This window comes from Antechinus flavipes, chromosome 2 (assembly GCF_016432865.1).
Source record: "Antechinus flavipes isolate AdamAnt ecotype Samford, QLD, Australia chromosome 2, AdamAnt_v2, whole genome shotgun sequence".
NCBI classification, from domain to species: Eukaryota; Metazoa; Chordata; class Mammalia; order Dasyuromorphia; family Dasyuridae; genus Antechinus; species Antechinus flavipes.
In genome coordinates, this window is record NC_067399.1 from 373,112,025 (window position 1) to 373,134,463 (window position 22,439).

Genomic DNA, 22,439 nt, shown 5'->3' on the forward strand with positions numbered 1-22,439 from the left:
AGATCGGAAATGACGATACATACTTCCGGTTGACTCCGGAACTTCCTTCGAACTTCCTCCGAACTTCCTCCGGTCCACGCTGAGATGCATCTTAGGCACTGAAGTCATGGATGGTAAGTAATGGAAATTTAGAGACCTGAACTACCTTTAAAAAAAAAAATTCTATTTTATTTTATTTTCAGTCCTAAGTTCTCTCACTTCTCCATTCCTTTCAACCATTGAAAAAACAAAAACAAAACTTTTTTTTTTTTTTCTGAGGCAATTGGGGTTAAGGGACTTGCCCCCCAGGATCACACAGCTAGAAAGTATTAAGTGTCTGACCGCATATTTGAACTCGGGTCCTCCTGACTTCAAGGGTGGTGTTCTATCCACTACACTACCTAGCTGCTCCAAGAACAAAATCTTTTACGGATATGTAGTCACGCAAAACAAATGCCCTCGTTTGCTATGTCCATATGAAAGGAGAAAATATATTACCATTAGCGCTATCTCTCTCCTGAAAATGGTTAGTATATTTCGTCATGAGAATTGTGATTATTATATTAATCTATTATTAAGTCTGCCAAGTTATCTTTAAGATAACACTTTTACTATAAAAATTGTTTCCTTGGTTCCGCCCATTTCACTTTGCATCACATTATACAAGCCTTCCCAGGTCTTTTTGAAAGTATCCTCTTCATTATGTCTTACAGTATTTCATCGCATTTATGTACCGTAGTTTATTCAGTCACACCCCAAATGATGATCATCCCCACAGTTTCCAATTTTTTGCTATCACAAAAAGAAAGAAGAGCTACATATATGTTTATAGTTATGGGTTTTTTTCTTCCTTTGATCTCTTTGGGTTATAGACCTAGTCAGTATAATTGGGGTCCAAAGATATACAGGGTTTAATATAGCTTTTGGAACATAGTTCCAAATTGCTCCCAAATAGTACAGAATGGTGGACAGTGCATTAGTGCCTGGTTTCTTAAACTTTTTCCACTCTCTACCCCTTTTCACTCATTTACCAACCTTCTCCCAAATCTTAAGCCAGGGAGTTTTTGACATAGTACTACAAAGTAAGTGGATCATGTGTTCAGAACCAAGACAGCGCTAAAGTACAGCGATGAAATATGGGCAAATGCTGCTATAAGTACCTCAGACTCATTATCTGTTTGATTTTGAAATTTTTGTCATTGAATTTAGAATTCTTTTAGGGTTGCTGAATTTTTTACAAAACCCCTCTTCATTCAATTATATGACACCCACACACCCACATAGTTTTGCCAGGTAAATTACTCTTGGTCATGTTTTCTAGATCAGAATATAATATTCCAAGCTCTCCATTCCTTTATAGTAATTTTGTTACTAAATAAATTTTATTTGCTAAATTGCTAAATTTTATGTGATCCTGAGTGTGGCTCTGGGGTGCTTGAAGTTTTTCTATTTGCAGTATTTTTTTCTTGACATGGGTACTCTGGATTTTGGCTATAATATTCTTGGGAGTTTTCATTTTGGAAGTAGATTCTCTCATTTATTTATTTGCCCTTTAGTTCTAATAAGTCTGGGCAATTTTTAAATGATATTTTGAAATATGATGTCTAACAATTCCAATAGACTTTGGAAGGAAAATGTCATTCAAATCCAGAGACAGACTTATGGAGACCAAATGTGGATGAAAATATACTATTTTCACCTTTTTTTCTTGCTTCTTTGTTTGCTTTTTCTTTCTTGTGTTTTTTTCTCTTTTGGTCTGATTTTTCTTACACAACATGACATATAGGGAACTATGTTTTAAAGGATTGTGCATGTATAACCTATATCAGATAGTTTGCTATCTTGGGTAGGGGTGAGATTAGGTAGAGAGGGAGACAAAATTTGTAACAGGGAATCTTACAAGAATGATTGTTGAAAACTAACTTTACATATATTTTGAAAAATAAATACTATTGAGGAAAAAAATGAATACAAGTTTTAAAAATTATATATCTAGGCCATTTTTTTGGTTTATAGGTTTCAGAAAGTATAATGATTCTTAAATTATTTAGATTGTTTTTCACATTTTCTTCTATTTTTCAGGCTTTTGAGTTTGCTTTATTTCTTTTTAATAACATTTCTCCAATTACAGATTTTTTTTAATTGTTTTTTTAAATTTTTGAGTTCCAGGTTTTCTCCCCACAAATCTGATGTTGGTTACAGATATGCAGTCATGTAAAATATATCCATATTAATCCTTTTGTGGAAAAAAAACTCAAACCAAAAAAACAAAATGAAAAATAATATGCTTTGGTCTTCATTCAGACTATCACTTCTTTCTCTGGAGACAGCATTTTTCATAAGTCTTGTGGGATTGTCTTGGATCATTATATCTCTGAAAAAAACATTCACAATTGTTTATTGTACAATGTTGCTGTTGTGGTACATAATGTTCTATTTCTATTCCCTTCACTCTGTTGTTCTTGTTAAGTTTTTCTAAGTTTTTCTGTAATCAGCCTGATGTGGGAAAGATTAGTTCCTAGATTCCCATCTCCTAGTGAATGTAATTACCCTTTGACTCACAAATCCTGATGCCTTTGAATTCCAATAGAAGATCCAGACCTGATCCAGACCTGTCTCAGCCCCACCCGGATCTGAGCCAACTTTGGGACCACACCCAAAAGCCCCTCGAGCTGTCTCCTATTTATAAAAAGACAATGCTGGGAACCCCTCTTTGCAGAGATTCCAAACATGCTAGCCATGTGTGGACCCTCTGTCCACTGGACCCTCTGTCTGGTGCCCTCCTTATCTCTACCTTCGCCTATACTTTAACCTTGCTTACCCAATAATAAACCTCTTTTATACTAGATCCCATTTACTGCCATATCCTTGCGCCGAATCCAAGGGGGTTGCAGAGGAGCTTTGCTTGACTCCCTGTACCCCAAACCTGCCACTAGACCTCAACTAAACCCTAATTTCATTTAGGTACCCCAAATCTAGATCTCAACAAGTCTGCTCATTATTTCTTACAGCACAATAATACTATTCCGTTACAATTGTGTGGGACAGTATTTACCACAAAAATAATCAGAGATTCTCAGAATAGGAAAGAGCAAAAAGGGGGTTATTATGATCTCTTGAGAAAGAGCATCTTCCATCTGACAAGGTGTTTCTCAACAAAAGGAGTGCAAAGCATCTGTAAAACACCAGATTAAATAGAACAAGCTTTCACCCCTTGATCTTTTCTCCCTTTGTGTGGGGGAGTCCAGGTTTACACCTTAAACGGGGAAATCTATCCCAAAAATAAGAATACAAGTCAATAATAATAAACGCTAATTTAAATTTCCCTAAGAACTGCTATACAAGCAGATATCCTCCAATAAGAGAATTCAAAGCCTTCATCACCTTTAAAAGAGGTACTTTAAAATGCTAATAAAGAGGTGGTGGTAAACTGGAGGGGACAAACACCTGCGTTTTTTTTTTTTTTTTTTTTTTAGTTATAAGCTCTCTTTGTTATTATAAATTCTGGAGTCACTCTTAAGGTATAATTTAGGGCCATATTCCCTTGAGAGTGTCTTCACTCTCATATACCATATATACCATAATAGTGATGAGTTGCGAGAATTGAGGGTAAGAAATTCCCTCTGGTTGATGTTGCAGATTCCTTGCAAAGGAATTCGCAAATCCGAAGTCTGTGTGGCAAAAAGGGATTTATTTGCACTAAGAAAACAGCTTTCTTAGTGGGCAAAGAATCCTGTTGGGATGATTTTGCAAAGATGGGTTGACACTGAGAAGAAAATGTCTTCATCGGTGGGCTAAGTCCAGAAGAGCAAATAGCTCCTGATTTGAATTAGCAAAGATTAGAGGTTCAGAATCATCTTTTATTAGCTTTCTAAGGCTTTATCTGGGTTTGCCCAGGCCCCTGTGGTGGGAGCAATTAAAGGGACTAATTTCCAATTCAATAGAGAGTGGTGATTATGCCCCAGGAGATTACTTAACTGGCAGTTGTCTGGGAAAGGTGTGCCCCTCCCGTGATTTGAGAGTCAAGAATTCCCCCCAAAGGGGACACAGTTTACATCCTGCTTCCCCCACCAAAGTTAAAGAGGACACAATTGACATCAATAGGGTCACCTTCCTTCACATTTTTTTTTCATTCCCTTGATATTCTTGACTTTTTTGTCTTCCAGATAGATTTTATCATTTGTAAATAATAAGATAATTTAATAAAATAATTTATATTTTATATCTTTTTTACTTTTAAAGGTATTTTTTGGTAGTTTGGTATGACCCTGAAATAAGTATATTATATAGAATTGTCATTTTTATTGACTTGGCCTACCCACGAGCAATTTGATATTTTTATTCTTGAATATTATATTTGAAGATCATATTTTCTGTTCGGTTCTCATCTTTTCATTGGGAGTGCTCAAAAGATTTCTTCTTCATTAAATATTTATTTTTTTTCCACTGAGTTTTAGTGGGTAGGTGATTTTTGGTTGTAATCCTAGCTCCTTTCCCTTTCAGAATATGATATCCCAAACCTGCTGATCCTTTTATGTGGAAGCTGCCAAATCCCATGTAATCCTAATTTAAGGATGATGTCTTAAACCAAATCCACTCTCATTCTATTCTCTTTGATTAGCTAGGGATAGGTCCAAGACCAACTCCTATTTGATCATTGTTTGGGTCCTGATTGACTCAGATTGAATGTAAATAGAAATCATTTCAGCTTTGGTCAGAAACCCTGAGGGTCTTCCTCTCATATTTATTTATTTAGTTAGTTGTTTTGTTTTGTTATTTGACAAAGTAAATGAGAATTTTCTTTGCCTCCATTACTACTTATCCTTCATCACTGAGTGTGGTCTCAGAACTGGTAGTTCTGATCTATATCTTGCTACTGGACCTAGATGGCTTTGGAGAGAAAAATGAAACAGGTAACTTGGCACACCTCGCCCTCACTTAAATCCAGTTCACTTGCATGTCATGGTCTTCAAGAATGAAGAATAAATAACAATAATCCAAATACATTCTGTATTTGTCTTTGAGGCTTTGCTTGTAGATAATTTGAAGTTATTTGTTCTGCATTTATATTTTAAGCTTCCCTAATATCATAGTTTCACTTTTAAGTTTTTTGTACGTGGATCTAGCCCAATACTTGATTTTGGAATTTATTATAGTGGGGAGCTCTGCACATTTAGGGGGAGGAAGGAATGGGGATGCCTGAGTTTCTTTTATGCCTTTTATATTTTTTTGGCCTCTTATACCCTTCTAATACTTTCACAGCTCAATCTGAGGACCTGTAATAAGTTTTTAGCGATCCCAAAGTGGTATGATCTAAGAATCATACTCCTGGTCTGAACTCTATAAGTTCCTGATCCATTTTAGGTCTGTTGACTTGTATTTGGTTGAGTTTCAGGAAACTATTTTTGGACTGAGTCACTGTTAGCCCATGGAAGTTCTGTTAGTTCAACAATTGGTCTCCCTTTGGTCTGGGAGGAAGGTGTTTTTATTATCCCCATTAAGACTTTCACCATTGATAGGGCTTCCTAGTAATTATTTTTTCTAGCTCTATGAAATAATTTTTTTTGGCAATCTGATTGGTATGGCAGTGAATAAATAGTCTAATTTAGGTAGAATTATAATTTTTATTATATTAGCTTGGTCTACCCATGAACAATTGATATTTCCCAATTGTATAAATCTGACTTTATTTGTGTGAAGCATTTTGTAATTGTATTCATATACTTTGTAACTTTCTATTAGCAGAAGCACTCCCAAATATTTTATACTATCTAAAGTTGAGGACACTTCTAGCTTCTCCTCATTATATACAATGCTTGTTGACAGTTGTAATCTCTTCCCTGGTATTTTATTTAAAATTTTTGAATCAACATTAATTATGGAAATTGGTCTATAATTTTCTTTCTCTGTTTGGTCTCTTCCTGGTTTAGGTATTAGTACCATATTTGTAATAAACAGGAATTTGACAGGACTCATTTTTGTTTAGGTGCTATGTACTGCTGAGAAAAAAGGTGTTTTTCATTCAGTTTTCTCCAGAGCCATATCATATCTAAGTTTTATAAGAGTCTATTAACCTCCTTACCTGTTTTTTTCTTTATTTTGTACTTAGATGTATCTAATTTTGAGAAAGAAAGGTTAAGGTCCCCTATTAATATAGTTGTGCTGTCTATTTTTTGTAACTGACTTAACCTCTAAGAATTTGGATGCTGCACCACTTGGTGCATATATATTTAGTATTGGCCATTACTTCATTGTCTATGGTACCTTATAATAAGATGTAACTTCCTTCTTTATGTTTTTCAATTAGATCTATTTTTGCTTTTGCTTTGTTTGAGATCAGAATTGCTGCCCCTACTTTTTTTTTTTCTTCAGCTGAAGCATAATAATAATGCTCTAGCCTTTTATCCTTACTTTGTGTGTATCTTTCTGTTTCAAATGTGTTTCTTATAAACAACATATAAAAATATCTGGTTTCTAATCCAATTCTACCAAACATTTAAAGAACAGTTAATTCCAATACTATATAAACTATTTGAAAAAATAGGGAATGAAGGACTCATACCAAATTCTTTTTATGACACAGACATGATACTGATACCTAAACCAGGTAGAATGAAAACAGAACAGAGAAAGAAAATTAATAGACCAATCTACCTAATGAATATTGATGCAAAAATCTTAAATAAAATATGAGTAAAGAGATTACAGAAAATCATCCTTATGATAATACATGACGACCAAGTAGGATTTATACCAGGAATGCAGGGCTGGTTCAATATTAAGAAAACTATTAGCATAATTGACTATATCAATAACCAAATTAACAAAAACTATCTGATTGTCTCGATAAATGTAGAAAAAGTATTTGATAAAATCCAACACCCATTCCTACTAAAAAACACTAGAGAGTATAGGAATAAATGGATTTTTCCTTAAAACAGTCAGTAGCATCTATTTAAAACCTTCAGCAAACATCATGTAATGAGGATAAACTGGAACCATTCCCACTAAAATCAGGAGTGAAACAAGATTGCCCACTATCACCATTACTATTCAGTATTGTATTAAAAATGCTAGCTTTGGCAATAAGAGAAGAAAAAGAGATTAAAGGAATTAGAGTAAGTAAGAAACCAAATTATCACTCTTTGCAGATGATAATGGTGGTATATACTTAGAAAAGCCTAGAGAATCAACTAAAAAACTATTAGAAGTAATCCACAATTTTAGCAAGGTTGAAGGATACAAAATGAATCCACATAAATCATCAGCATTCTTCTATATCACCAACAAAATCCAGCAGCAAGAGATACAAAGAGAAATTCCATTTAAAATAACTGTCTATAGCATAAAATATTTGGGAATCTTATCTGCCAAGGAAAGTCAGGAACTATATGAACAAAACTACAAAACACTTTCCATACAAATAAAGTCAGGTCTAAGCAGTTGGAAAAATATCAAGTGCTCTTGAATAGGTTGAGCAAATATAATAAAGATGACAATACTCCCTAAACTAATCTATTTATTTAGTCCTATATCAATCAAACTCCCAAGAAATTATTTTACTGACTTAGATAAAATAACAACAAAATTCATCTGAAAGAAAAAAGATCAAGAATTTCAAAGTAATTAATGAAGAGAAAAGCAAATGAAGGTGGCCTAGCTGTACCAGATCTAAAACTATATTATAAAGCAGTGTTCATCAAAACTATTTGGTGTACTGGCTAAGAAATAGAGAAGTTGATTAGTGGAATAGGTTAGGTTCACAGAACAAAATAGTCAATGAGTATAGCAATCTAGTATTTGACAAACCTAAAGGCCCCAGCTTTTGGGGTAAGAATTCACTATTTGACAAAAACTGCTGGGAAAATTGAAACTAGTATGGCAGAAAGTAGCTAGATCCACACCTAACACTGTACATCAGGATAAGGTCAAAATGGATTCATGATCTAGAAATAAACAAATTAGAAGAACTTAAGATCATTTACCTCTCAGATCTGTGGAGGAGGAAGGAATTTGTGACCAAAGAAGAACTAGAGATCATTATTGATCACAAAATAGATAATTTTGATTATATTAGGTTAAAAAGGTTTTGTATAATTGTTGGTGGAATTGTGAACACATCCAGCCATTCTGGAGAGCAATTTGGAACTATGCTCAAAAAGTTATCAAACACTGCATACCCTTTGATCCAGCAGTGTTTCTACTGGGCTTATACCCCAAAGAGATATTAAAGAAGGGAAAGGGACCTGTATGTGCCAAAATGTTTGTGGCAGCCCTGTTTGTAGTGACTAGAAGCTGGAAAATGAATGGATGCCTATCAGTTGGAGAATGGTTTAGTAAATTGTGGTATATGAATATTATGGAATATTATTGTTCTGTAAGGAATGACCAGCGGGATGAATACAGAGAGGATTGGCGAGACTTACATGAACTGATGCTAAGTGAAATGAGCAGAACCAGGAGATCATTATATACCTCAACAACGATACTGTATGAGGATGTATTCTGATGGAAGTAGATCTCTAAGATAAAGAGAGCTAACTCAGTTTCAATTGATCAAGGATGGACAGAAGCAGCTACACCCAAAGAAAGAACACTGGGAAATGAATATAAACTGCTTGCATTTTTGTTTTTCTTCCCGGGTTATTTATACCTTCTAAATCCAATTCTCCCTGTGCAACAAGAAAACTGTTCGGTTCTGCACACATATATTGTATCCAGGATATACTGTAACCTATTCAACATGTAAAGGACTGCTTGCCATCTGGGGGAGGGGGTAGAGGGAGGGAGGGAGGGGAAAAATCGGAACAGAAGTGACTGCAAGGGATAATGCTGTAAAAAATTACCCTGGCATGGGTTCTGTCAATAAAAAGTTATTTAAAAAAAAAAAAGTTTTGTATAAACAAAACTAATGTAACCAAGATTAGAAGGGAAGCAATAAACTGGGAAAACATTTTTTATTTCTACAATATTTAGAGAGTTGACTCAAATAATAATTCAAGGCATTCTCCAGTTGATAAATAGTCAAAGGATATGAACAGACAATTTTTAGATGAAGAAATTGAAATTATTTGTAGTCACATGAAAAGGTGCTCCAAATCACTATTGACCAGAGAAATGCAAATTAAGACACAACTCTGAGAAGTATAATTTTTCTTTTCTTTTTTTTTTTTTAATAACTTTTTATTGCTAGAACCCATGCCAGGGTAATTTTCCAGCTTCTAGCCACTATAAACAGGGCTGCCACAAACATTTTGGCACAGAAGTATAATTTTTCTATCTAGAAGTATGAGCACTTTAACCTTCCCAAGTAATGTGTGTTTTTTTTTCCTTTCCTATTTAGCTATTTGTGCTTCTCTTGAGTTCTGCTTTTATAGATCAAATTGTCTGTTTAGTTCTGGTCTTTTCAATAGAAACATTTCAAAGTTCCTTACTTCATTGAAAGTACATCTCCACTGTTCGGTTCTGCAAACATATATTGTATCTAGGATATACTGCAACATATCCAACATATAAAGGACTGCTTGCCATCTAGGGGAGGGGGTGGAGGGAGGGAGGGGGGAAAAAATCGGAACAGAAACGAGTGTCAATATAATGTAATTATTAAATAAAAAATTAAAAAAAAAAGAAAGTACATCTCCTTCCCTGAAAGATGAAGCTCAGTCTTGGTGAGTAGTTGATTCTTGGTTGTAATCCCAGATCTTTTACCTTACAGAATGTGGTATTTCAGATCCTTTGATCCTGTATTATAGAAGTTGCCACATCTTGACTGTGGCTCATCAATAATTGATTTTTTTTTTTTCCTGGCAGCCAGCAGTATTTTTTCCTTAAATTTGTAGTTCTGGAGTATTGCAGCACTGTTTGGGGGTTTTTTTCTTGTGGGATCTCTTATCAGAGGTGACAAATGGATTCTTTCTATTACTACTTTTGTCCTCTGATTCTTGTTTATATGGGTAGTTTTCCTTGATTTCTGGAAGAATGCTATCCAGGCTTTTTTTAGACCAATAATTTTTAAATTGTTTCTCTTGGATCCATTTTCTAGGTTAGCTATTTTTCCAATGATGTATTTTACATTTTCTTCCATTTTTTTCATTCTTTTTAGTTTTTTTGATTCTTGATGTCTCAGAGTCATTGACTTTCCTTTTGCCCGGTTTTAGTTTTTAATGTATGATTTTCTTCAGTTAGCTTTTGTATCTCTTTTAAGTAATTTTTTTTTTTCATTTGGCCAGTTGTAATTTTTAAGGAATTGTTTTCCTTTTTAAAAATATCTTTATTTTTCTAAATACATGCAAAGATAGTTTTCACCATTCGTCTATGCAAAACCTTGTGTACCAAATTTTTCTCCCTCCCCCTCTCCCCTACAGAGTAAGCAATCTGATCAGATTAAATGTGTGCAATTATTCTAAACATATTTTCATATTCATCATGCTGTATAAGAAAAAGCAAGTCAAGCAGGATGATTTTAGGGAGACCTGGGGAGACTTACACGAACTGGTGCTAAGTGAAATGAGCAGAACCAGGAGATCATTGTACACAGCAACAGCAAGATTATGCAGTTAATCAATTCTGATAGATGTGGCTCTTCCCAACAATGAGATGATTCAGATCAGTTCCAATAATTTTGTGATGAAGAGAGCCATCTACAGCCAGAGACAGGACTGTGGGAAGTGAGTGAGGATCACAACAAAGCAATTTCACTCTTTCTATTATTGTTTGCTTGAATTTTGTTTTCTTTCTCAGTTTTTTTTCCCCTTCTTGATCTGATTTTTCTTGTGCAGCAAGATAATTGTATAAATAAATAAAATTTTACATATATTGGATTTAACATATATTTTAACATATTTAACATATATTGGATTATCTGCCATCTAGGGGAGGGTGGCAAGTAAGGGAAATTTTAGAACATCTGGTTTTGCAAGAGTCAATGTTGAAAAATTTCTGATGCATATGTTTTGTAAATAAAAATTCTTTAATACAAAAAAAAGATTGATTGATTGATTAATCAATTGATTAATTTTGGCTGCCAAAAAAGAAAAAGAACAAAAGGGAAGAAAAAAGAAGCAAACAAGCAACTACTACAACAACAAAAAAAAGGTGAAAATACTAAGCTTTGATCCACATTCAGTCTCCAAAATTCTCTCTCTGGATGTGGATGGCTGTTTTCATCACAAGTCTATTGGAATTGCTTTGAATCACTACATTGTTGAAAAGAGCCAGGTCCATCACAGTTGATCATCACATAATCTTGTTGCATGTACAATGTTCTCTCAGTTCTGTTCACTTCACTTAGCATTAATTCATGTTCATATCTTTTAAACATTTCGCAGTTGTGTGGCTTATAGTCTTATAAATTTGAATCAATTATTTATATATTTTAGAAATCAGAACTACTGGATGTATAAATTTTTTCCAGCTTTCTGCTTCCCTTCTAATCTTAACTGCATTGATTGTGTTTGTATAATTTAATATAATAAAAATTATCCATATTGCATAATAATGTTCTCTGGTTTTTCTTTGGCCATAAATTTCTCCCTCTTTAAAGATCTGAGAGGTTGACTCTCCTTTGTTCTCTTAGTTTGCTTATAGTATTAGCCTTTATGTCCATCTAAATCATGAACTCATTTTTATCTTGGTTAGAGTGTTTGGTGTTGGTCAGTGCCTAATTTCTGACACTTTTCCAGTTTTAACAACAATGTTTGTCAAATAGTCCGTTCTTATCCCAGAAGCTGAAGTCTTTGGATTTATCAAACACTAAATTACGATAGTCACATTACTATGTGTCTTGTGTACCTAACCTATTCCATTGATCCAACTCTTTCTTAGCTAGTATAATATGGTTCCAATTGTTTAGATCTAACTTTATTTGTATGTAAAGTATTTTATAATTGTATTCATATAGTTCTTGGGTTTATCTTAACAAGTATTTTATGTTTTTTATTTTATATGATTTTATTATATATATAATTTTATATATAAATATAGTTTTTTTGTATTATCTACAGATTTTTAAAAATATTTTATTTTATTTAATAATAACTTTATATTGACAGAATCCATGCCAGGGTAATTTTTTTTACAACATTATCCCTTGCACTCGCTTCTGTTTCGATTTTTCCCCTCCCTCCCTCCACCCCTCCCCTAGATGGCAAGCAGTCCTATATATGTTAGATATGTTTCAGTATATCCTAGATACAATATATATTTGCAGAACCGAACAGTTCTCTTGTTGCACAGGGAGAATTGGATTCAGAAGGTAAAAATAACCCGGGAAGAAAAACAAAAATGCAAATAGTTCACATTCATTTCCCAGGGTTCGTTCTTTGGGTGTAGCTGCTTCTGTCCATCATTTATCAATTGAAACTCAGGTCTCTTTGTCAAAGAAATCCACTTCCATCAGAATACATCCTCATACAATATCGTTGTCGAAGTATATAATGATCTCCTGGTTCTGCTCATTTCACTTAGCATCAGTTCATGTAAGTCTCTCCAAGCGTCTCTGTATTCATCCTGCTGGTCATTTCTTACAGAATAATAATATTCCATAACATTCATATACCACAACTTGCCCAGCCATTCTCCAATTGATGGGCATCCATTCAATTTCCAGTTTCTAGCCACTACAAACAGGGCTGCCACAAACATTTTGGCTCATACAGGTCTCTTTCCCTTCTTTAGTATCTCTTTGTGGTATAAGCCCAGTAGTAGCACTGCTAGATCAAAGGGTATGCACAGTTTGATAACTTTTTGGGCATAATTCCAGATTGCTCTCCAGAATGGTTGCATTCATTCACAACTCCACCAACAATGCATCAGTGTCCCAGTTGTCCCGCATTCCCAACATTCATCATTATTTTTTTCTGTCATCTTAGCCAATCTGATAGGTGTGTAGTGGTATCTCAGAGTTGTCTTACTTTGCATTTCTCTGATCAATAATGATTTGGAACACTCTTTCATATGAATGGTAATAGTTTCAATTTCATCATCTGAAAATTGTCTGTTCATATCCTTTGACCATTCATCAATTGGAGAATGGCTTGATTTCTTATAAATTAGAGTCAGTTCTCTATATATTTTGGAAATGAGGCCTTTATCAGAATCTTTAGCTGTAAAGATGTTTTCTCAGTTTGTTGCTTCCCTTCTAATCTTGTTTGCATTCGTTTTGTTTGTACAAAGGCTTTTTAATTTGATATAATCAAAATTTTCTATTTTGTGATCAGTAATGGTCTCTAGTTCATCTTTGGTCACAAATTTCTTTCTCCTCTACAAGTCTTATCTACAGATATTTTTAATGAAATTTCTCTATTTCTTATTACTGGGCATTGTTGATAACATCTTGCTCATCGAGGATAGCCCAACCCTCGTCCCACCTGTTGTTGCTGGTTTCCCAAGCTGGTGATTTGCCTTTTGTACTAGGACTGAAAGCTATCACGCTGGTTTTCACAGACATGGTCTGATCTGGTTTGAGCACCCCTTTCACTCCATTGAGACTGACCTTCCTTGAAGTCCTTCCACTCTAACTTGAGCTGGAGAATAGTTTCATTCTATATTTCCAGTCTAACATATTCTAGTTTTTAATAAAGTGAAACATGATTTTTTTTTTTTGTCCCTTTCTTTGTATAGTGAAAAACTCTGGCATTATTACTCCTAAAAGAACTATCTTATCCGTCAGCGCAAGAAAAATTAAAGACAATGCTGCAGATTGGCACAATTTATTATTGAAATGGGAGACTTTCAACAATGTAGGGTTTTCTATTGCAAACAAAATAGGAAACATCAAAATCAGTGCACTGTGAGTATGTGTAAAATTCAAAACATAAGTAATATATTTCACATTTCCCTCATTTTGAATTTTGTTTCCAGTTAGTAATTAAACAGAGTGGTTGTTCTTTTGATTTTTGACAAAAATAGAAATAATCAAATCAGTTTTATTCAGAAGCAACAAATTTATAGGATTTTTACATAGACAGATGGTCTAGATATGGTCTTCTTGGTCTCAGAAGACATATTAAATAGGAATGATAGTTAAAAAACACAAACGGGCATTTTTCCTTACAGCAGTAAAAGGTAATGCTGCATAAATGACTCTTCTGTCCCTTCAGGTGACTTCAGCTATTGTGGAAGAGTCAAAGAAGTCAAGTCCAAATTCCTGTTCTGCTACTTTTATGATATTAAACAGAGTACTTTATCTTTCTGGTTCTTTATGTCCTCATCTAAAAAGTGGTGAAGTTAAGAGTCATTTTCCTAAGTCCCTTCCAGCTCTAAACCTGCATTCTGTATATGATCCGTCATTAATACTGTTAACAAGACTGTTTCATTTGTAGTTTAGACTAGATAATTTACAAAGTCCCTTTAATTCTGGGGTGTTATTTCTGGTTTTGCTTCTCTAGTATTTAATCTCCTGAACAGTGTATTAAATTTTTTATATTCTTGTTGCTTTCTATGTTTGTATAGTACTGAAGGCAAGGTAGAACTAGAATGCAACAGCATTGCTTCTGGCATTTGTTCTCAAAAGGCACATCCAAAATATAATGAAGAACTTGAGATGCTATGCAAGGAACTTCATGATACCTTGGCAAACTTGGTAAGAGTCTAAAACTAAGATCTTCTTCACAAATGTTTAATTAAAGTGTTAATCTAATTAGTACAAGTTAGTTGGTCTTCAAAGGAAGTTCATTCCTTGAAATGACTAAATAATGTTGTTTTGTTTGTTTTAAGCTTTATTTAACTGTTTTGATTAGAAATTTCAATACTTCAGGCATCTGCAATGTCGTTTTGAGTACTCCTACCTTCTATGTAAATCATAATTCGTTCAAGAAATAAATTGCCATGTCTCTCAGAAATCCACCAGCAAGTGGATTCTGTTCATTAACCTCCTCAAATGTGACTAAACCTCCATGACACAATGAAATATCAAAGAAAGATTTTGTAAATATTACATTTTAGCCTTAACCCTTATTAGGCAGGGTACTAAAAAGAATTTTAACATCTGATGATTCAGGGCCATCATTTATTTGTTCAGTACATTATTACTTAAATATAATCAGTCATTTAATTAATTGGCAATCAAGTAGACTCCCTTGTAAGGTAATGCACTCCCTAAAACTGGAAGTATTTAAGTACAATTGGTGAGCTTCCTGTCTTATCATTTCCTATAAATTTGTTGTTCTTCCTTCGTTTCAAAGAAGATCGGTGACATCACAGTGTTGATGCCAGTGTACAGTGTGTTTGGCTATGGCTGATCAATCCAGTACAAGTTTGAAAGGTTCTACTACAGATCAGGCACAAGTAGTCTATTAGAACATTTGGGTGGAGGTATCTCTGGATTTGCACAGCTCATCTTTCCTTTGTGCTACTGTGATTCTGCCAGTGTCCTTGTATCACTGTGCTTGTCTGATATGAGTTCTTCATAAATAGCTTTCATCAAACTCAATTACTACACTGAAGACAAATTATTTAACTTGAAAAGGCTGCAAGCCAAGACTAAAGAAGAGGGAGAGTTAGTGCACAAATTTTTATTCAAAGATCATTGTACACTCAGTGCATCCTAATTTTGACCTGACAATGCCAAGAAAACAGGTCCTCCACCAGCTATCACTACGCCATCCATAAGTGTAACTATTGAATGCTGTGGATATGCTCATTTACCTTGGCAATATACTTTCCAAGGATATACACATAGATGATGAGATTGACACATATATTGCTAGAGCTAGCATTTGGGAAACTGAAGGAAAATGCAGGCAAAAAGAAATAATTAGACTACCTGCCTAGATCTATAAAGTTCTCTATAAAATACTTTTAGATAAGTTCACATTTGGCATCAGAGCTGTACTCTCTTTGGGGAGTTTGAATGCTTGGTAGTTCAGCTAAAGAGGGGACCTCAATTTCTAGTACCTTATCTTGTCAAGTAATCTTTAGAATTTTCCTAAAATAGTTCAAAAGAAAGTTTTCTGGCATGGCATAGGCATAGTGTGGTTATTTCAGAAAAGATGCAACAGTGAAGTCAGCACAATGCCTTTATAGACTTTCAATTTGATATTCAGTAAGTAAATTTAACCACAGCATTCAGTTTTTCCATTTACTATGATCATTGGTTCCATGCATGAATGATGAAATGCTGTTTCCTTGTTGTCAGGCTAAAATTAGCATAAGTAGCAGAGGATCAATTCATACTCTGTTACATCTGATCCTCAGAGGCTATCTTGAGTGTTCAATCAACTGCAAACAAAAACTTGTACACCAGCTTTCCTTCCACTTTGGTCTTGGCTTATAATCTTTTCAAGTTAAATAGTTTACCAGCTGTGCAGTAGCTGACCTTGATGCCATTTTTGTCCTTGTTGAAGATGTGTGGCAACATTGCAGAAAAAAATGGAAACAAGCACACAGTTCTGCTTTATTCCATTGAAGACTTGGAAAGAATGAGAACATCTCCCTTTATCCAGAACCCATGCAGACATTCCATCATGAAATTGGAGTAATGATGAACTTCTTTGAGCAATCAAATTTCACCATGATCTTCCATAATTCCTCACAAATGGCAATATCAAAGGCTTTAATTTGGTCGATGAATGTTGCATATTCTTCATTGTTCTGTACCTGATACTTTTTCTGGAGTTGGGCCCTTGAGTATGGGGCTCAACTTTTTCTAAAGCCACACTGGCTCTTGTTCAGATAACCATCTTCCAGGTGAAGCATCAGCCAATTAAGAAGGACTCTGGCAAGAATATTGCCAATCAGACTGCTTGCAAGACTTAAGATATATAAGGAACCCATAGATTTAATGACCACTTCTATGCTGATGATTCTCAAATCTTTTATGCCAACCTCCTGTCTTCCATTTTCATTTGCCTTTCAAACATCTCAAACTAGAAGTCCAATAGTCATCTTAAACTCAATATTTATCTAAAATAGAATTATCTTTTCCCTCTAAATTCCCACTCCCTTCCTTCTTAATTACTGTAGAAGACCATATCATCCTACCAGTCGTTGGGCTTGCAGTCTAGGAATCATATTGATTCTTTAGTATATTTCACCCCACCCCCGTATCTAATCTGTTACCAAGGCCTGTCCATTTCTTTTTTTCTGCAACATCGCTCCAATATGTCCCCTTCTCTTCTCTGACACTACATACAGAGCCTCATCACTTCATGTCTTGATTATTGCAATAGCATGCTGGTGGATCTGCCTGCCTCAAGTCTCTCTCCGCTCCAATCCATTCTCCATTGAGCCACTAAATGATTTCCTTAACACATAGATCTAACTGTATCAATCTCTCACATACATCCCACTCAGTGAACTCTACTGGCTTCTGTTGTCCCTAGAATCAGATACAAAATGTTCTATTTGACATCCATATCCTTCAGCACCTTGCCCCTCTTACCTTTCCACTCTTCTTACAATTTACTCCCTGACACTATTCAGTTCAAGTGACACTGGCTTCCTGACTATTCCATGAACAAGACACTGCTTGGCTCTGGACATTTTCTCTGGCTGTTCCCAGTGCTCATAAAGTTCATCCTTCTCCACTTCTATTTAAGTCCCATCTTTTATTGGAAGCTTTCTCCAAAGCTAGTCCTAATTATTTCCTTTTTATTCTGTATGTAGCTTTCTGTGTATATTGTTTGCTTACATGTTGTCTCTATCGCCTTTAGATTGTAAGCTTTTTTGAGGCCAATAGCTGTCTTTTGCCTCCAGAGCTTAGGAGAGTGTCTAGCACACAATAGGCACTTAATGTTTATTTATCGATTGATCTATACTATAGATCATATTCTTGCAGTGGGCAGCATTCTTAAAACTAAATGACCTTTGAATTAATATGATGAGAAATTTCAATAGTTTATAGCTTATAAAGAATCTTGGCTTTTTGCTTATTTCAAGTGCTTTCAGAATGCTCACTTTAGAGATTTTTGTCTTCTATAACATGTACTGCATGTTAGACATGATAGATTTATACATGTATTTATGGTATGAATATTTCAGGTAAGAACAGGATTGATATTTTGAATTATGTCGTATCCAAGTGTGATTTTTATAAATAGTAGGGAAAACTTAGCAGTGAAATCTATTTACTTATTCTGCCTCTTGATGACTTCTTAGACTTCATTGAAGACTCAAAAAGCAGTTTGTCTAGGAAATTGCCTTCAGTCTTTTGGACTCTCTTCAGTGTTTGTCCAACTCACCTTTATTATATTTGTTGTGTTTTAATTATTTGTAGATAGCCATAAAAGTGACTTTCAAATCAAAAAATAAAGTGTCTTTGAAAATATATCTGCTTTGATTGATTTTTAAATTATTTTGCTGCTTTTGTGTGTTGGGAAATACACAAATAATACAAAAGAAATAGAAAGTTAAGTAATAATATTTTTTACAGAGGAGAAATATACCATTAATTCGCTATATGATTCCTGGCAAGTTACTTACTGTCTCTGGGCCTTTTTTCCACCACAATATGGTTCAGTGGAAAAGGGTATTGCGTTTGGAGTCACCAAAAGATTATTGGTGTTCAACAGCAAGAAATTTTAGATCATTTTTTTCTCAGTAGTATTTTATTTTTCCAAATACTGTAAAGAAGAATTGCCTTGAATTAACATATTTTTGAGAAGAGCCAAGCCCATCACAGCAACTTCAGATCATTGAAAATTTATACTATTTTTCAAATGTAATGTAGCTCAATATCTTATTATTTCTATTTTTTAACCTAGATTTTAAAAAATGGTCCATCTAGGTCCAACTCCTATACCAGGCCAAGTCATAGATACTGTTGAACTATTTTAACTGATTCCCCATCCAGCTGCTCATCCTTTAACCTTTGACTTTTCTCACCACCCCCTAATAGTATCTTTTCCCCAATTACATATTGTTTTCATTCTGTTTACTTTTATAAGATTTTGATGTCCATTATTTTCTCCCCCTCTTCCATCCCCAAAATAGTTGGCTATCTGATATATGTCATGCATGTACAAACATATTAAATATATTTCCACATTAGTCATGTTATGAAAGAGGAAACAAAAGGGAAAAAACACAAGAAAGAAAAAAGAACAAAATAAGTGAAAATAGTATGCTTTGATCTGTATTCACATTCCATACTATGTGGATAGCATCATGAATCGATTTGAATTGTGTTAGGTTATTGTATTGTTGAGAAGAGCAAAGTCTATTAAAAGTTGATAATTGCACAATGTTGCTATTACTGTGTACAATATTATGTAACCATTGACTTTTCAAACAAGAATATGCAGTTTGTTGTCATCATAAAAAACAAAGAGAAGCTCGCCATATTGCATGTCACCTTTAAAACCTACTATTAAAAAAGGCCTTATTTAAATTTATGAATTAGAAATCACATTTCTCAAAAAACCTGAACTCAGTTATTGATTATGAGATTAAAGCAGATTTCAAATTAAAATGCTCAGATTCTTAAAACAAAATTTTGTCTTCTCAGGCTAAGGTACAGATGAAAATGGAAAAATTAACATCAACTACTAAAGGAATTTGTAACCTAGAAAATTACCATCATGGAAATGGAAATCAAACACCCCTTTTCCATACATGGCCCACAACCTATTTCTGTAAGTAACCATAAAATTGCTGATATTTAAGATATTAAAGAGGGAAGGAACAAGATTAGGTACATGTTAGATGATAGGATTATTTCTGCCATTAGGAAGGAGAGGGGACAGCTTGAAAGACATACTTTATTGCAACTCGTCATTGCCTAAAAGTTAAGGAATTCACAGGCAACATACGGAAATCTGGGTATAGAAGCAAAACTCTAAGCTCCAAATCCTATTTTTGTCATTATGTTACTAGCTTATTAATGTTACTAGTTACTACTAGTATCATATGTATATACATACATATGTTTATAGCTATGTATATTTATGTGTATAGATGTATACATTTGTATGCTTTATTTGCATAAACCAATTTAAACTATGTATCTAATTACTCAGGTGGGATTCCCTCTGACTGGATTTGGAATCAAAATACTACAATTAATTTCCAGTTCTATTATCTACTATAAGCAGGATAAACTTGGAGTTGAATAATTCTACAATTTTTGCCTCTATTAATTAGTCTTTAAAACCAGGAACAATTCAGCCCATTTCACTATTTGCAAAATCGAGATAATATATGAAGTTCTTGTTCAGTCATATACGATTCTTTGTGACCCATCTGGATCATTACAAATGAGGAAAGTGAGGCAAACAGCCACATTTGAATTCAGGAAGATGGATCTTCCTGACACTCTAAACAGTATCTGAAATACCTGTGAAACTAAACAACTGAGTAATCATTGAATACCTTTTATATGCTGGGGTGGGGGGATAGTGAATGTTGCATTTGTCTTTATTCTAATTGGTGAATATGACAGGTAAACAAATATGAGATTATTTCAGGGGTAAATTAGGAAGTGAGCTGAAAGTAGTACCTCCTTCATCTGAAGGAGAGCAGTCCAGGCAGGAAACACATAGGCAGGTTATTACATGTAAAGTCAAAGGAATACCATGTTAGCCCTTTTAACCAGAAGATATACTGCATAAGAGTGCATAATGTAAAAAGCCTAAACCAGTAAACTGGACCCACATAGTAAAATCGTTTTATTCTGGAGGCAAAATTGAGGAAGGGAATGATTTCTTAGAAGCAAAAGAATTCATTGAATTCAACCCCCTCGTTTTACAGATGAAGTAGCTAAGACTGAAGTTAGTGATTTATTCATTATTATACAACTAATTAGCATCAGAGGTGAGATTTAAATAGCATTCTTTGACACAGTACTTAGGCTGCCTCTTGATAGTTTAACCTGTACTTTAAGAATAGCAGCTTTGTGAATTGTGGAGTACAAATTAAAGAGCAGAAACTGATAATAGAAAGAGTTGAAATACTGCAGTACCCCTGGTGAAAGGTGATGGCCAGGACTAGGATAGAATAGAAAGAACACAATGGATTCAGGAGTAATAACTCCTAAAATTAAATGGACAAGACTTGGAAAGTAATAGGATTTAGGGGAGAGTGAGAGAGCAGATACACACAGGGATAGTAACTAGCTGGCACAGTACATAAAACACATAAAAATCAGGAGGACCTGGCCGCAGCTACTTAATACTTATTAGCTGTGTCACTCTGATCCTGGGAGACACACACACCCATTCTCTCTCTCTCTCTCTCAACTGAGTTCAAATTTGACCTCAGACATTTACTAGCTATATGGCCCTAGGCAAGTAACTTACCCCCATTTGCCTCAATTTCCTCAGATTTGACTGAAAAACAGTTGAACAACAAAACAGTTAAGTGAGCAGAGTCAAGCATTACATGCCTTCAGCAAAAAGAGAGAAGTGGGGAAGAACAGTTTAAGGAGAAAGATAAACTCTGGACATAAGAGTTTGAGGTTATTATTATTATTATTATTATTATTATTATTATTATTATTAACTGGTTGTTTTTTACTAGGAGCTGGTGTTGAGAAATAAGAAATAACTTTGTGAAAGCTGCCATCACTTAAATGTAGAGCAGTGGTGTCAAACTCAAATAGAAATTAATACCTTTGGATCCTTTCTTCAGGCTGCACATTAACTTAGAAAAACCACAGATTATTATTAGATGATATTTTTAATTTGCTAAGGATTTCCCAGTTACATTTTAGGACCAGTTACTAACTCTTTGGTATAGATTCAAGAAAGAGATTTGTATTTGTAATGGTTTCCTAAAATTTAAATCCCTATATAAATGTACAACTATTACTATATCTTGAGCCTAGGTTTTCCTGTTTCTAAGGTGGGATAGGAAGATTGTTGGGGGGCGGAAATACATTTTGCTTCACATGAGTTATCTTAAATCTTCCTTCTAGTCATTTGTCATATATTTCAGATGAAGTTTCCCATAAGCTTTCAGAAATGTACAAGAGAGAAATACTACTCAAACGCATCATTGTTGAAGAGCTCGCCCATGCTACGAACCAGGATCTCATTTTAAGCTACTTGTCTATGTGGCTGTATCAGCCCTATATTGAAAACAGCAGACTTGATGTGGAAAGCATGCTACTTGAAACGGGACATCGAGCATTATAATTTTTCTAAAACCAATGACCTTAAATTTAAAAAATGGTTTTCTGTAATATTACAGAACACCATTAAGAAATGAGCATTATTTTAGCAGTACTAGTTTTACCTCACATTAAATTGGCAAAAATGGAAGGAAAAAAAAAATCACAGACCAGCAGTGCTCAATAAACTCTAATAATAAACTAGACATCACAGACCAGAATGCTCAATAAACTATAAAAAACTCTTAATACATGTTGGTGAAGTCACTGGTCTAATCATTCCAACAATTCGGTACTTTTTAATAAAAGTCACTAAACCCTTTGACCCAGCAGCTGTCTCTACTACAAGGCATATAACAATGAGGCCAAAGAGGGATCTGAGGTGAAAGAGAGAGCCTTTTGTTACTAGCAGCAC

General features: G+C 34.3%; 1 protein-coding gene across 2 annotated transcripts; it reads left to right on the forward strand.

Moving 5' to 3' along the window:
- Positions 1 to 22: 22 nt before the first annotated feature.
- Positions 23 to 22,273, forward strand: CINP (cyclin dependent kinase 2 interacting protein). 2 transcript variants are annotated; one of them, XM_051978335.1, is made up of 5 exons: positions 23 to 113; positions 13,600 to 13,768; positions 14,431 to 14,560; positions 19,424 to 19,550; positions 21,850 to 22,273. In XM_051978335.1, exons 1-5 carry the CDS (start codon positions 107 to 109, stop codon positions 22,047 to 22,049), a joined length of 633 nt encoding a protein of 210 aa, XP_051834295.1. In that variant the 5' UTR covers positions 23 to 106; the 3' UTR covers positions 22,050 to 22,273. The 2 variants fall into 2 exon arrangements, with proteins under 2 accessions (XP_051834295.1, XP_051834296.1); XM_051978336.1 differs by having other exon boundaries at positions 21,830 to 22,056.
- Positions 22,274 to 22,439: the final 166 nt, after the last annotated feature.

What these genes read in the sequence shown, in the direction of transcription:
- CINP (XM_051978335.1), top strand. An exon ending in ATGATACCTTGGCAAACTTG is followed by an intron (nt 14,561 to 19,423) that starts GTAAGAGTCTAA and finishes TTGTCTTCTCAG; the next exon opens with GCTAAGGTACAGATGAAAAT. An exon ending in ATGGCCCACAACCTATTTCT is followed by an intron (nt 19,551 to 21,849) that starts GTAAGTAACCAT and finishes CATATATTTCAG; the next exon opens with ATGAAGTTTCCCATAAGCTT.